We start from the raw sequence: 12,719 nt of genomic DNA, 5'->3' as shown, positions 1-12,719 counted from the left end.
GCCAATTCAAGGAGCCAAGTTCCAGTTACAAGTCAAGAGTACCGAATGGGAGTGCATTGTTTGGAAGTAAACATGGGAGAAAGGATGCTCAAATCTTATGCCCCAGGAACCCCTATGGATATCAAGCACTTCCTCCTATGAATTACCATCTTACGCACGAAAGTAACAGAGCCAGACCTAACTCCACCTCTAAACACCTACCTAGACCCGCAAGGGGCCCCACTGGGGCAGGAGCACTTGTTTTGAAGAGATCCAGAGGGCTGGTCTGTAGGGTTGCAGGTTGTCCTGTAGATGTCTGGCCTGGAGATTCTGAGATGGGAGGAGCAAAGATGTCTGATGCAAGCAAGTCTTTTGCTGGAGACTGACGGGGCAGAGAGGGATATAAGAGGAGTTACTCAGGAACAGTGAAATACACCTCTATTCTGTTTCCTACTCTGTACCTCGAATTTGGGAACACACAAAGAAAAACTTTTTGCTGTTATTGATAAATTACTGCAAAAAACCCCCAAACACAAAAAAAAAGACAAAAAAAAAAAACAAGACCGATCCCGGCAATGGACAGAATGTTGGGTCTTGGTGACTGATACAATGGAGGACGCTCAGAGTGAAATCTGTTTTGCTCATTTACACATTTGTATCTGTCTGGTCTCCTTACCAGCTAAAAGCTTGAAGCTGGGAAAGAAAGGACAACTATCAGTAAGTAGCCTGAATATTTTGATCATCCTCCTGGATTTAAATCATTCTGCATACAGATGATACCGCAGTTTAATCATTAAGCCAGACTGCATATTCCAATGAGATTTTTAAAAAGAAACTTATATAAACCACATTTTAAATTGCTTTTGAAGGAAGTGGTAATAGTAAATATATGTTTCTTTTAAGACGATGGATTATTCAGTCATTAATCAGAGGAGATAAACTCGAGAATTTTTTACCACCACCTTGGACATAAATGCGATAGGAGGGGTGTGTGGGGGCGTGTGTTAGTACGGGGAAGGTACAAAGGGAATCACAGGAACCCTTGCCCTCCCCTCCCAGAACATGACGATCAAACTTACCAGAGGTACAGAAGCATAGCAGCATTAAAAATGGAAAAACTTGTGTTTAGTTAATAATACGTGACAAGACATGCAAACGGAAAGCAGGGTGTGACAAACACTGCCAAGTGAGAAGCTTAAAAAGGGTGACGATTAGAGGAAAGTATTCCTGGAGAACGATGTGCCTTATCCCACCTTCTATTTTACAGCCACACAGGAAACTACAATAGCAGCAGGAAAGAGAGCTTGCATCACACCACCCTTTGGTACCGAACATGCATTCTGCCAATGGATATGTGGAGAAGACAATTCACCTTAGCAGTCCTTCTGCCTCTTCCCGGTTTGGTACTTTGTGGAGGTGGGATAATGGCTATGGAGTCATGTGGTGAGGACTGGACAGAGCTTTCCAAGTCCTGCTTTACGCCATTCGGTACGGGCAGTCCTTTGGGGGGGCTTCCCACAAAAGGGTTCGGGGAGGATTTGTTATGGAAGCCGTTCTGTTCTCTTTCAGATACCCCATTGTGAGTTCTCACTGCTGGCTGTGTTTGCGTACTTGATAAGGGCCACGGGCCTGCCTGAGCTTCCTGTTTGCCAGTCCGGTTAGAGATTTGGTCAAATTGCTGACCAAAGTAATCAACATCCCCATTCAGGGGCCCATTACCCAGAGGGGTAGACGAGCTACTCAAATTCTCTTTCTTCTGATCTGGAGATTTGAGAGAATCAGACGAAGAGGGTGTCGATTGGTCTGGTTGTGCAAAAGGATCGTCACGGAAAGGATCAGGATTAGGGGTGGGAAAGAAGTTGAGATTGGCAGAAAAGGCATTTTCAGGCAAGAAAGATGCCTGCGGCTTTGGTCGAGGAAGAGGGCAGGAGGTGATGCCATTTGTTAAGAATAGATTTTCTCGTAAAGAATTCTGATTGGTGTCGATTTCAGAGTTTAGATCCACTAACAGGATATCTTTGCTTTCCTATCACATTTGGAAAGAAAAAAAAAAAAAAAGAAAGGGTTAGTCCATGTTGTGACTTCAAATGAGAAAGCTACATAAGATGACCAGGATTATCAAAATTTCCATTAGATTTGCATCTTACTGGTTGACCGTTACCTCCTCCCATCGCATCTCTGAGTGTATTTACTAGTTGTAGAATAGGTCCTCCCTGCCCCTCCCAGGCCCTTTTAATTAAGTCTCAATTTCATTGGCCCTTCATTCAGTGAAATCTCACTGTTGTTTACTTTACATGTCTCCTCTCACCCTCTCAGACTGGCTGAGTTTATAATCATCGTTTCAATTCATGCCTTTGAAAGGAATTGACCGTGAGTCACTCTACATGATTAAGTATATTGAGCTTGAAGCAAATGACCTCAGACACCCAGCCCCACTTCCTACCTGATGTACACTCCTATTGTACCCCCAGTGTCACCTAACATCACCTCTGTAAGTTAGTGAATTCATTGCATAATATATTTATACCTTATAAATCTGGTTATAATAAAGTTTAAGGTCAGATATATTTCCCTACAATCAGCCTTTTCTCTAGGGGGCAAAAAAGATTTTTCGCCTCCCATCACAGCCTACCAGGTATGCCTCTTTAAATACTTAAGGATCTTTCCGAAGGTGTTGCCAAATTGGATCTCTATTCTCATCATCCTAGTCTCTCCTTTGGACATACTCTTTTGTCTATGTCCTTCTAAGAAAGTGATACTCAAAATACTGATATAATCTAACATAACATATCACACTAACCTCTCATATTTGTTCCTTTTTTCATAATATAGCTTAAAGTTGCCTGTGCTGTGGCAGTAGTCTCATCTACTAAGTGGATAAATTCAACTAACTTTTAATTCATCTTTAATTTATGTATAATCTAATCTTTAATTTATGTATAAGGTAGAGATATGGGTTTAAGAGCTAATTTGAAAGATATACCAAATGCATAACTCTAGAAATTCTATTTCTTCTCTATCATTTTTCAGGTATGTAAATTATTCAGATTTTCAATTGTCAGATGAGACAGCCTTCTCAGCATAAAAGCAGCAGATCTGATAAATCTGACATGTCTTTATTCAGGTCAATGACACAACTAATTAGAATTCACCCTGGGATATAGCTGTCATACTGTCAGACCTTCCTCTTGATTGACTTTGATCAATTAAATACTTAACTATGCTAGTCACAGAAGAATATAAAACACAGAAACCACCTTGCTGAAATAGAAGTTAATTTTCTAGAATTACCCTGGGCAGGTTACTAAATATTTTGGTCATTGGGGCAATGATCAAGACCATCTCAAGGGAATATAAAATTCTCAAACTAGTAAATAAAGAGGGAGACTGAATAGCTTTCCTTGGCTTTAAGAGAAAAGGACAACATTTTTGAAAGTTTACGTCCTAAGTCAGACTTATTTGGTATTCTATATTTTGGCTTCCTTCACTGTTAGGTACAAAGGCACAGTTTTTAAAAGCCAGCTTTTCTCTTTCTAACTAGAAGAACTTATCAGAAGAGAGAGCTTGTAATTAAAAAAAACACAAAAAGCAACAAAAAAAACTTTTAAAAAAATCAAAGAAATTGATTGGAAAACTTCTTAATGTAGGGATCTTTAACAATCAAAAGGTAGGACAAAATGTATTACGAAAGCGTGTGATTGCAATATTTATTCATTTATTATGAGCCACCTCTGGGTTAGAACAGTTGGGTGTTCACAGCTGGTAGAGTTCTCCTTCAAATACTTCAGAAGAAGTTCTTAGGACACCAAACAGGAGCCACAATGTTAGACTTCTGAATAGTCACCCTATAAGTAAAATGTATAAGGCTCGCCTCAGGTTGAGTTTGTTGTTAACCCAAGATTAAGAGTCTGATTCATAGACTACAACTGAAAGATGTAAGACTTCTCATCCACCCCCCTGGTCAGGATTTCTTTAATTCTTTGTTGGACTGTAAATACTGCATCCACTTGGCCATCATGTGAGCACCTGAGAGACAAGAACTAAACGTTAAATACAGTCCCTGCTCTCAAGAGGCTCTAGTAAGAGGGCAAGTAGGCAACCAAGAAGGTGTCTGCACAGACAAAGCTTTAAATACTGAGTTCTAGACTAGCTCTTCTCCAGGTAGCTCATCTTGCCTAAACATTCCAGCCTACCAAATCCTGGACTTCCCTATTCAAAGCCTTCTGTGACTTCCTGCTATTCCCCAATATTAAAATAAGCTTCATTAGCCAGACTTTCAAAATGACCCACAATGGGACCTCATTGACTTTTAGCCTGCCTACTATCCTCTATTTTCCTACATACTTCAAAGACCCAACTCAAGTTCAGATTCTTTACAAAGTTTTTTCCCACTGATCCTTCAATTGCAACTTCACTTGTGCCCACCCATGGCATCTTGTGCCCTGATTCCCATCCCTGTACCAGATTTGATGTGGAAACCACACTTTATGCTCTTCATAATCACCATACTTTCAAATGGTCAAGTTTTTAAAGTTAGAGATCATGTCTTTCTGTTCTTTGTTTCCTTTTCCTTTTCTTCTTCTTTTTCTTCTTTTTTTTTGGAGATACAGTATGGAACAATATTATTCAAGTGGTTTTGTGATAAAAATTATGTTCTAAGGGATGCCACTTAGCTTGCAACATGAGCTTTATTGAAATTCAGAAAACCATTCTGCATAAATGTTGGGGGAGGGGCAGCTGGGTTAGGGAACCACTAATAAGGTCTAGGTAATCTAGATGTCTGCCTCTCTTCATCTCTTCCAGAGCAACTGTTGTGAGATTTCAAAATTTTTAAACATGCTGGTTTTATCTAGTAGAGATAAATCTATTTCGTGACTTATGAATATGGAACCAATATGTAAGAACACACTGGCGAAGTCTAGTTAGTGCTGTTAGCATTCTCCTACTCATCACAGACCAGCACTTTGATGGTGTTTATTGTTTTAATTTGTTAGTTTAACTAAAACTTGAATTTCATTTCTACAAGCCAAAAATTCTCACAATGCATGGAGTCTAATATAAAAGAGACTCAACATTACTCATGTTGTTTTTCATTTCCTTTTTTAGAACGTTCTAGAAGTTCTACAGAAGCCAATTAAACAGTCAGTGCATCCCTGCCTACCCCACTGGAATTCTACACCATAGTTTGAGTGTTTTGATCTCTTTCAATATACTACTTGCCTGAATGTCATTATACTTGGAAAGAAGGTGGTTCAGATGTCAATTTACTGAGGGAAGGGAGCTACTCATGGAGCAGGGGCAAAGTTGCTCAGGAATCAAAAAACCTCAGAGCTAGGATGGACCTTTCGGGATTACTTAATCTGGTATTTCAAAAAGTTTATCTTTACAACCGTAACAAACGTTATGAATAAATGAAAGGTTTTATAGACAATGAGTAAGGACTCACTACTTGAAAGAATGTTAGATGGGATTCTCTAATGCAGGCTTTTTAGGGTCTCTAAGATGCTATATTATGCATTGTGATTCTCATGAAGGTGGGGTAGAGGAGAGTGTCTGCAGCCCGTGCTCCTCCCTGTCTCACTGGGCCTGGGCACTGGTGTGAAATTTCACAGGCGTGCCATTCTCTGCAGTACTCCAGCAAGTGAGTCCTCTACCTCAATCTGCCACTGCTTTATTCCTATGACTTTCTTGGTCCCAGAGGCTTGCTTGACAATTTCCTGATATGAGACTCCTCGATAAACATTCTTGCCAACATTCTAGACTGACAGCCTTTTTGTCTAGTTATGGCCTTCTCATCTTTTATGTTCAAGTCCAGAAACTCATTTACTCAGAGGCACTATCTGAACCTCTAAACTACATAAATACCTCATAAGTAACATCAACTGTTAGGCTTTGTGATTAGTTTTAATGTTGGTCTCCCTGATAGACAGTAAATTCCATGATGTCATTGACACTGTGAATCCCACTTCTGTGCCCTGCAAACAGCAGGTACTCAAGAAACTGTTGAATAAATAAAATAAGTTGTAAGAAGTCATTCAAAATTACAAGTAATTTCACTTGAGACCTCTTTTGGAAGGTCTGAGATTTAGGCTTAAGCCTTAAAACTGGACCTCCGCTTGGGTAAATGAGAGTGTTTTTGAATCACCATTTCCTTATTTGTAAAGGAAAATACTGCTTCATTCTCACAGAGTTGTTATAGATCAGTCAATAATAAGAAGACTTGATACGCTATAATGTCCAGGAAAGAATGAGAAACTTTTTTTTTTAACAAAGACAAGATTTAGTTAAACATAACTGAGCCTCTTGTTTAAGTCTTACTTTACACCAAGCTTATGCTGCTAAATCACAGCAGAAAGAATAGAAAAAATAAAGAAAAATAAAGAGGCCAGGAGTCTATACAATTAGTCATCTAACAAACATATTTCCTTCAAGTAGGATTACACCAAGGATTAATATTCAGCTCCTCCTTCTGATCCTAAGTAATACCAAGACGGACTACATCACCTGATCTATTGCTCAGATTTAACTTCTAAGCAATATTAATGTATCTGAAGTAGTGCTGATAGGCTCCCACGGTGACTTTATATGCAAATTTGTTCTAGTAGGCATTTACACTTTATGCAGAAAAATCAGCAGTCACCTTCCAAGTTTCAATGAGATGATCAAGATTTCTGATTAATTGCCAATTTGAGTTATAGATGTCATTTCCATTACATTGCAAATTTAAAAACAGACACTTACTGTTGGACTACTTAGGTCAGGAGGTGTAGACATGTCCCCAAACAAATCCATCTGGTCAACACCCTTAAAAAAGTATTTTGATTAGATTCAGATGTGTCTATTAAAAAAAGATTATTTTGTATTTTGTTGTAATTGTTTCCTACACTAAAGTTTAGGGAAATAGTTGTCACAATTGGATTTTCACTTAACTAATGCAGATTTGATATTAGGTTATTTAGGTCAGGAAGTGTAGACAAGTCCTCAAACAAATCCATCTGATGCACACTTTTAAAAAAGTATTTGGATTAGATTCATAAGTGTTTACTAAAAAGATTACTTTGTATATTGACATAAATGTTATACTAACGGTTAGGAATTGGATTTTCATACAGATTCAATACAGATTTGTTATTAGCAACATGTTTAGGAAGTAAAACCTGTATTTAGCTAAGTAAGAATCATAAAAAATCACATACGTACCAATTTCAGTTTGCAAGCTTGGTCATCAAGATTCATCAAGGCCTCACTCCCATTCTGAAAAGATGGCAAATATTAAAGGTTCAGTTGGTGAGTTCTCTCTACACAATTTAATTTCCTAGTGTATCGGCTTGCTGAACAGTTAAGATTTTGGCACTAATCATTCAACTGTACATCGTCTATGACCAGAGGGGTCATGACCACATAGTAAAAAAACCAGGAGGGAAGCTTGCTTAGGGCAGGTGACAAACAAGAGCCTATACACATCACAGGTACAATTCACAAGAAGTAAAGATGCTGTTTTACCTCTACTGCTTTGTTGGCTTCTTCCATCTAAAAAGAAAGACACAAATTCAGTGAACTTAGTAAATTATTGGTAAAGGGAGTTAAATAAGGGAATAAATATATCTGTGGGTTCACAGGCATAAAGCAAGAGAGAGTCTTACATATAATTTTGCCTTACATTCCCCTCCCCTTTTCCTATCAATACTGGATATGAATAGATCTATTGGACTTGGAAGTCCTGTGTAGTCCTTGGAATCATCATGAAGCTTGTAAGGAGAAAAGACAAGAGTCAGGGACTGGAAATCAGAAGGGCCTAACTATAATATCCATCCATTGCCCTATTGGGAAGAACAGAAAATACATTTCTTTACATTTTACACTTTGAAGAGCCACATAGACGCCAACACTCCAGACAGGCCGTACGTTCACATAATGTTCAAACATGGTCTTCAATGTTGTCTTAAGTTTAATAGAGCCTGTGTGGGATAGTACTTGCCTTTTTCTTTTCGTCTTCTTTTTTCTTTACATTATAGATAACTTGGAAAAGGTCTTTAAGATCAACGACTAATGGCTCAGCCTGAAGCAAGAGAAAACATCTTTATTAGTATTTTAATCTTACCATTTCCTTCCATTTGTTCCCTCATCACTTCTGATTAGTACTGTTTTCTTCTTTTCTCTTAAAGTTCCTTCCTGCTCTCCTCTGGTCTGTGGGAGATCACCACTGCTCCCATCCCCACCCCACATACACAAAGTATTTAGATAAAACAAACACCATGATAAACTTCCAAGTCCCTTCGAGATTTCTGGAAATAATTCACTATTGTTCTAAAACCATCAATGACCTCATGAGAAAGTCCATTCTAACAATCCTTGTGCCACACACTACATGGGAATCAATGGCATTTAAAGAAGATTCCTTAGGCCAATTAAAGATAGTCGTCCTCTGAAGCACTGTTTAGTCCTCCTACATCCAATTGTTTCCAGAAAGCTCTCTAGTTGAGAGACAGACACTCTTATGCTCAAGTTCCCCTCCAGGTATATCTCAAAGCTTAGAGCTTACCTGTTGCCCTGTTTTTATGGCGAAAAACTGGTGTTGGCCTTCTCCTCCACACACATAACCAAATGCTCGGTTGTCTGTCACATCACGGGCAATGAAAGAGATCTTGTTTACTGGATGTTCATGCTCTATTACCTGAAAGAGGAACATCAAAAATGACATACTGAGAAAACTAGAATCTATTTGTAAGCTAGTATAGCTAAGCATCAGATACCTAGGCATATATGAAAAGATTTTTTGCTCCTTGTTGAAGGCTACTGCTACATTTATCCTTGCTAAGAAGTGCTCAAAAGGGGAGACAAACAAACAACAAAAAACAACAAAACAAAACTAACAATGAGTAGAAAACAGAAATAGAAAGAATGATCCTTCTTAAAATATCTATACTTGATTCTCTCTATCCCAAAGACATGCTGCCACATCGCAAGGAAGGACTGAGATTAGGAGACCAAGAATTTCTAAAGCAAAGATGGGACATATGACCTCTAAAGCTTCCAAGTAGGTCTACTTTCGCAACTCAAAGACAAACTCAAGTGAACAGTATAACTACGCTAGAGGAGTATTCACAAGGGTCCTTTGACAATGGCTCAGATTGGCCAGAGAACCATCCTAAGTATTTTTGGGACAATTACCCCCAGTACATTCTGGAAGTCACCAAATTCTGTCACCAAGTATTTGTCAACCTCATATAGATGTCCATGTCATTATCCAGGAGTTTCATGTGGCAGGGCTTATTGGTTTAGCAGTGCCTTCCCCTCGATTCCCTACCCAACTTTCTCTTGACCCTTTCAAGTAGATAGTAAGGCTCAACTCTTCAGGGACATTTGTAGGTGCTCAGAATGTGTCTTGACTTTCGTTTCTCAGTACCTAAGGTCACTGAAAAGTTTATATTAGGAGGTTTGGGAGTGAGAGTATGCTTGTGAGGGAGAACTGCCGCCATTGTCTGGCGAGCTTGCGAAAACAAGAGTCAAAAGATAATGGACAGTGGAGACAGCTGTGCATGAGGACAGCAGGGTGGGTGAGCAGGTACCAGGGTTCCAGGGCCCCAAGTTTGACCAATGGATTTTGCATATCAGATAATGCGAATCTCTAGGAAGGGCTGAATAGTAAATGGAGGTCTCCCCACAGTATCTTGATACAATAAGACCCAAACAAACAAACAAAAAATAAGCAAGGCTGGGACTTCCCTGGTGGTGGAGTGGTTAAGAATCTGCCTGCCAGTGCAGAGGACACGGGTTGGAGCCCTGGTCGGGGAAGATCCCACGTGCAGTGGAGCAACTAAGCCTGTGCACCACAACTGCTGAGCCTGTGCTCTAGAGCCCGAGAGTCACAACTATTGAGCCCATGTGCCACAACTACTGAAGCCCGTGTGCCTAGAGCCCATGTTCCACAACAAGAGAAGCCACTGCAATAAGAAGCCTGTGCATTGCAATGAAGAGTAGCCCCCACTCTCGGCAACTACAGAAAGCCCGCATGCCAGCAATGAAGACCCAAGGCAGCCAATAAGTAAAAAAATTAATTAAATAAAAAATAAGTAAGGCTGTTCATGTAATAAAATAACAGCAACCACAAAAAATGAGCAAGATTACATCTATGGGGTGAGGAGGAAGGGAAAAGAGAGGATAAAAAAAGGAAGATGTGTTGCAGATAATATTCTATGTTTAGCTAGCACGTTCACCTGTGACCAATATATCAAAATGAGACCCATACAAAGATCTATGACAGCATCACAAACCAGGAGTTAGGATTAATCTTGTGCTGTATATCTTGGTCCAAAAAATACCCAGCTGATATCTATAGCATACTGGTGTTGAGGTTAGACTTATAGACTAGAGGTTCATATCTATTATAGGAAATATATTTCAAAATAATGTATCTTGACTCCTCCCCTCCTCCCCTGTCTATTTTTTGCCTGTTACTTTTGAAGAAGTGAAGGAATATGTACAATTTTTTTTTTTCCTACAGAATTTTAAAAAGGGAAAAGGGGAGCTGAAATTTTTGTCATAAATTATTTGTCAGACTCAGGTGGTCAGAAGGGTGTCAGTGAAAGTGAATTCTTACCCCAGTTTTCTCGTCAATGATTTTTATTCCAGAAAGAGAAATGTTGACCCAGATCTTCTGCTTGTGTTGCCCCTGAGACCGAGCAGCTGCCGCCATTCCCTGAGGAGATTTGGGAAAACAAGAAAAATCTTGTTAAAAGTACCCTCTGATGCTTCTGATTCTGATTCTAAAAATTTAAAAGACAATCAGCTTTGTTTTCAGCTTAGTTGAGCATCTATGAAAGGATTAGGCATCTCTCATGAGAGACAGCAGGATGAAATAGAAGACATTGAGCCAGGAGATCGCTAGTTAGCTATGTCAACTTGGACATGTCCTTCTAATTCCCTTGGCCTCAGCATAGTCAGTGGCAAAGACAAGAAGACTAGACCAGAAGAACTTCAAAGATGTTCCTTATAGGCCTTGTCTTATATAACAAGTATTATTTCCTTAATTAGGTTCACAGTCAGGCAGGATTAGAATTTAAAAATTGGAAAAATCAAAGGGTTAACACTAAAGAACACCAGTTTCCAGGAAGAGTCCTGAATTTTACCTGGATACCTCCAGGCTCTAAAATTTGGTCTGCTCAAAGGAAAAGGCATCGAGGGTTCCACTGTACTTGATTAAATCAGGTCTCTAGACATCACTCAAACTATGCAAGCTCATGGCTTCTCATAAAATGGGGCCCGCTGGATCAATTATGTGATTAGCAAAGTTTTCCTTTCAAATAATTGAGATATAGGTAAATAAAAACTTCTAATATCATTCCCTCTGTTGGGTATTTGTTTAAGATAGAGACAAAGTCTGCTTTCCCCCTTTACCTTCAGTTTCATCATAGAATCTTGGCTCATTTTATCCCCTCTTGCATCCGGCACGTCATCAATGCCGATGAGCTTGGCCTTGTATTTCACACCATCACCTTTAAATCTGGCCAAAAGATATTCATCTGTCTTTTCAGTGCCTGAGAAAAGAAAGAAATAGAGAAGAAAGTTTATAAATTTATTGAAATATCAGCCCCTGGTATGACCAAATATGCTCCAGGATCTAAAAATCTGAGTAGTAAAAATCTTGATTATACTACAATTGATCAAATATGCAATATTCTACCCTTACCCTTACTTTCTTTAAGTAAAAAATCACACTGTGTCAAACTGTGTATGGCATTGGGGCGGAGAGAAAAGAAACTCTTAAAGATGCAGAATGGGCTGAGTTATAGGAAACATGGGAATATATGAGATGGGATTGGGGGATATTCATCATAATGTAAAAAAAATTTTTTCAAAAGAATGTAAAGAAGGTAATGCTTTTTTTCTTTTTAACGAGAGGATTTTAAGCCACTGCACAATTTACTAACATTTTGAACTATCAATAAAGCAGAAGAGAATTGTGGGTAAATTCCCTTGAAAAGCATTAAGATAATTATCTATCTCTGTAACTTCTTTTGCTTCTCTTCTCATTCCCATTTCTAAAGCATGGACATGAAAGGCAAGGAAATCACAGCATATTCTCAAACTACCAATGATTAAGGATGCTGACACTTTCTAGTGGTACTTTGGGTCAAAAGAAGAGTGTCTCATAAAATAAAGACCTTGATTTTTATAAAATCACTACTTCAATAAAGCAAAGTGGTAAGTAGGTTTCTGAAAGATAACCATGTAATACTTGATAGTTGGATTTACCAACTGAACAAGATTTATGAAAGCTTCCCAGCAGGACCCAAGTGGGTGCAATCACAAGTTTCAGAGATATGTCTTATCATACATGGTTCGAACCAATATCCTCTGCCAAAGTCTTACTTTCCAGTTTTGGAGAACTTGAGACTTGGCTGAGATTGAATCAAAGCAAGGTTCAGCTCTTACTTTGCCTTAAACATCACACTTCTTCACTGGTAACCACCACTAGCTCCCCTCATTGGCCTCAAGAGGATTTCTCCATACCTTTCTTCTTTTCCTTCTTTGATGGTGCTTTTGGTGCAGCCTGTTGGTCAGGCTGACCATTAGTTGCACTTGTTTCTACTTCGTTAGACATGGCAAGAAGGCAGACAGCCAACTTCAGCACCAACAAACACTTAGTGACACCAGGCGATCCCCGATGGAGACGTCTCAAACCAACATAACCTGCTACAGACACCTGTGGGCACAGTTTAGAGGCACAATGAGACCAT

At 39.1% G+C, this 12,719-nt stretch overlaps 1 protein-coding gene across 5 annotated transcripts in view; it reads right to left on the bottom strand.

Moving 5' to 3' along the window:
- DAB2 (DAB adaptor protein 2) overlaps nucleotides 1–12,719 on the bottom strand; it is a 48,358-nt gene that overhangs the window by 8,636 nt on the left and 27,003 nt on the right. For 2 of the 5 annotated variants that reach the window (XM_057709628.1, XM_057709630.1), the window contains exons 2-11: nucleotides 12,493–12,685; nucleotides 11,377–11,516; nucleotides 10,580–10,678; nucleotides 8,522–8,653; nucleotides 7,958–8,038; nucleotides 7,483–7,509; nucleotides 7,180–7,233; nucleotides 6,721–6,783; nucleotides 1,352–2,005; nucleotides 202–361 (exon numbers count right to left, since the gene is read on the bottom strand). In XM_057709628.1, the coding sequence (XP_057565611.1) occupies nucleotides 202–361; nucleotides 1,352–2,005; nucleotides 6,721–6,783; nucleotides 7,180–7,233; nucleotides 7,483–7,509; nucleotides 7,958–8,038; nucleotides 8,522–8,653; nucleotides 10,580–10,678; nucleotides 11,377–11,516; nucleotides 12,493–12,583 (1,501 nt within the window). In that variant the 5' untranslated portion in view covers nucleotides 12,584–12,685. The remainder of the gene's footprint in view (nucleotides 1–201; nucleotides 362–1,351; nucleotides 2,006–6,720; nucleotides 6,784–7,179; nucleotides 7,234–7,482; nucleotides 7,510–7,957; nucleotides 8,039–8,521; nucleotides 8,654–10,579; nucleotides 10,679–11,376; nucleotides 11,517–12,492; nucleotides 12,686–12,719) is intronic. The other 3 variants (XM_057709631.1, XM_057709629.1, XM_057709632.1) reach the window with 3 other exon arrangements.

Source organism: Hippopotamus amphibius, chromosome 15 (genome assembly GCF_030028045.1).
Source record: "Hippopotamus amphibius kiboko isolate mHipAmp2 chromosome 15, mHipAmp2.hap2, whole genome shotgun sequence".
In the NCBI taxonomy this organism is placed as follows: Eukaryota; Metazoa; Chordata; class Mammalia; order Artiodactyla; family Hippopotamidae; genus Hippopotamus; species Hippopotamus amphibius.
Note: the sequence above shows the minus strand (reverse complement) of the source record. Positions and strands in the feature narration are given on the sequence as shown.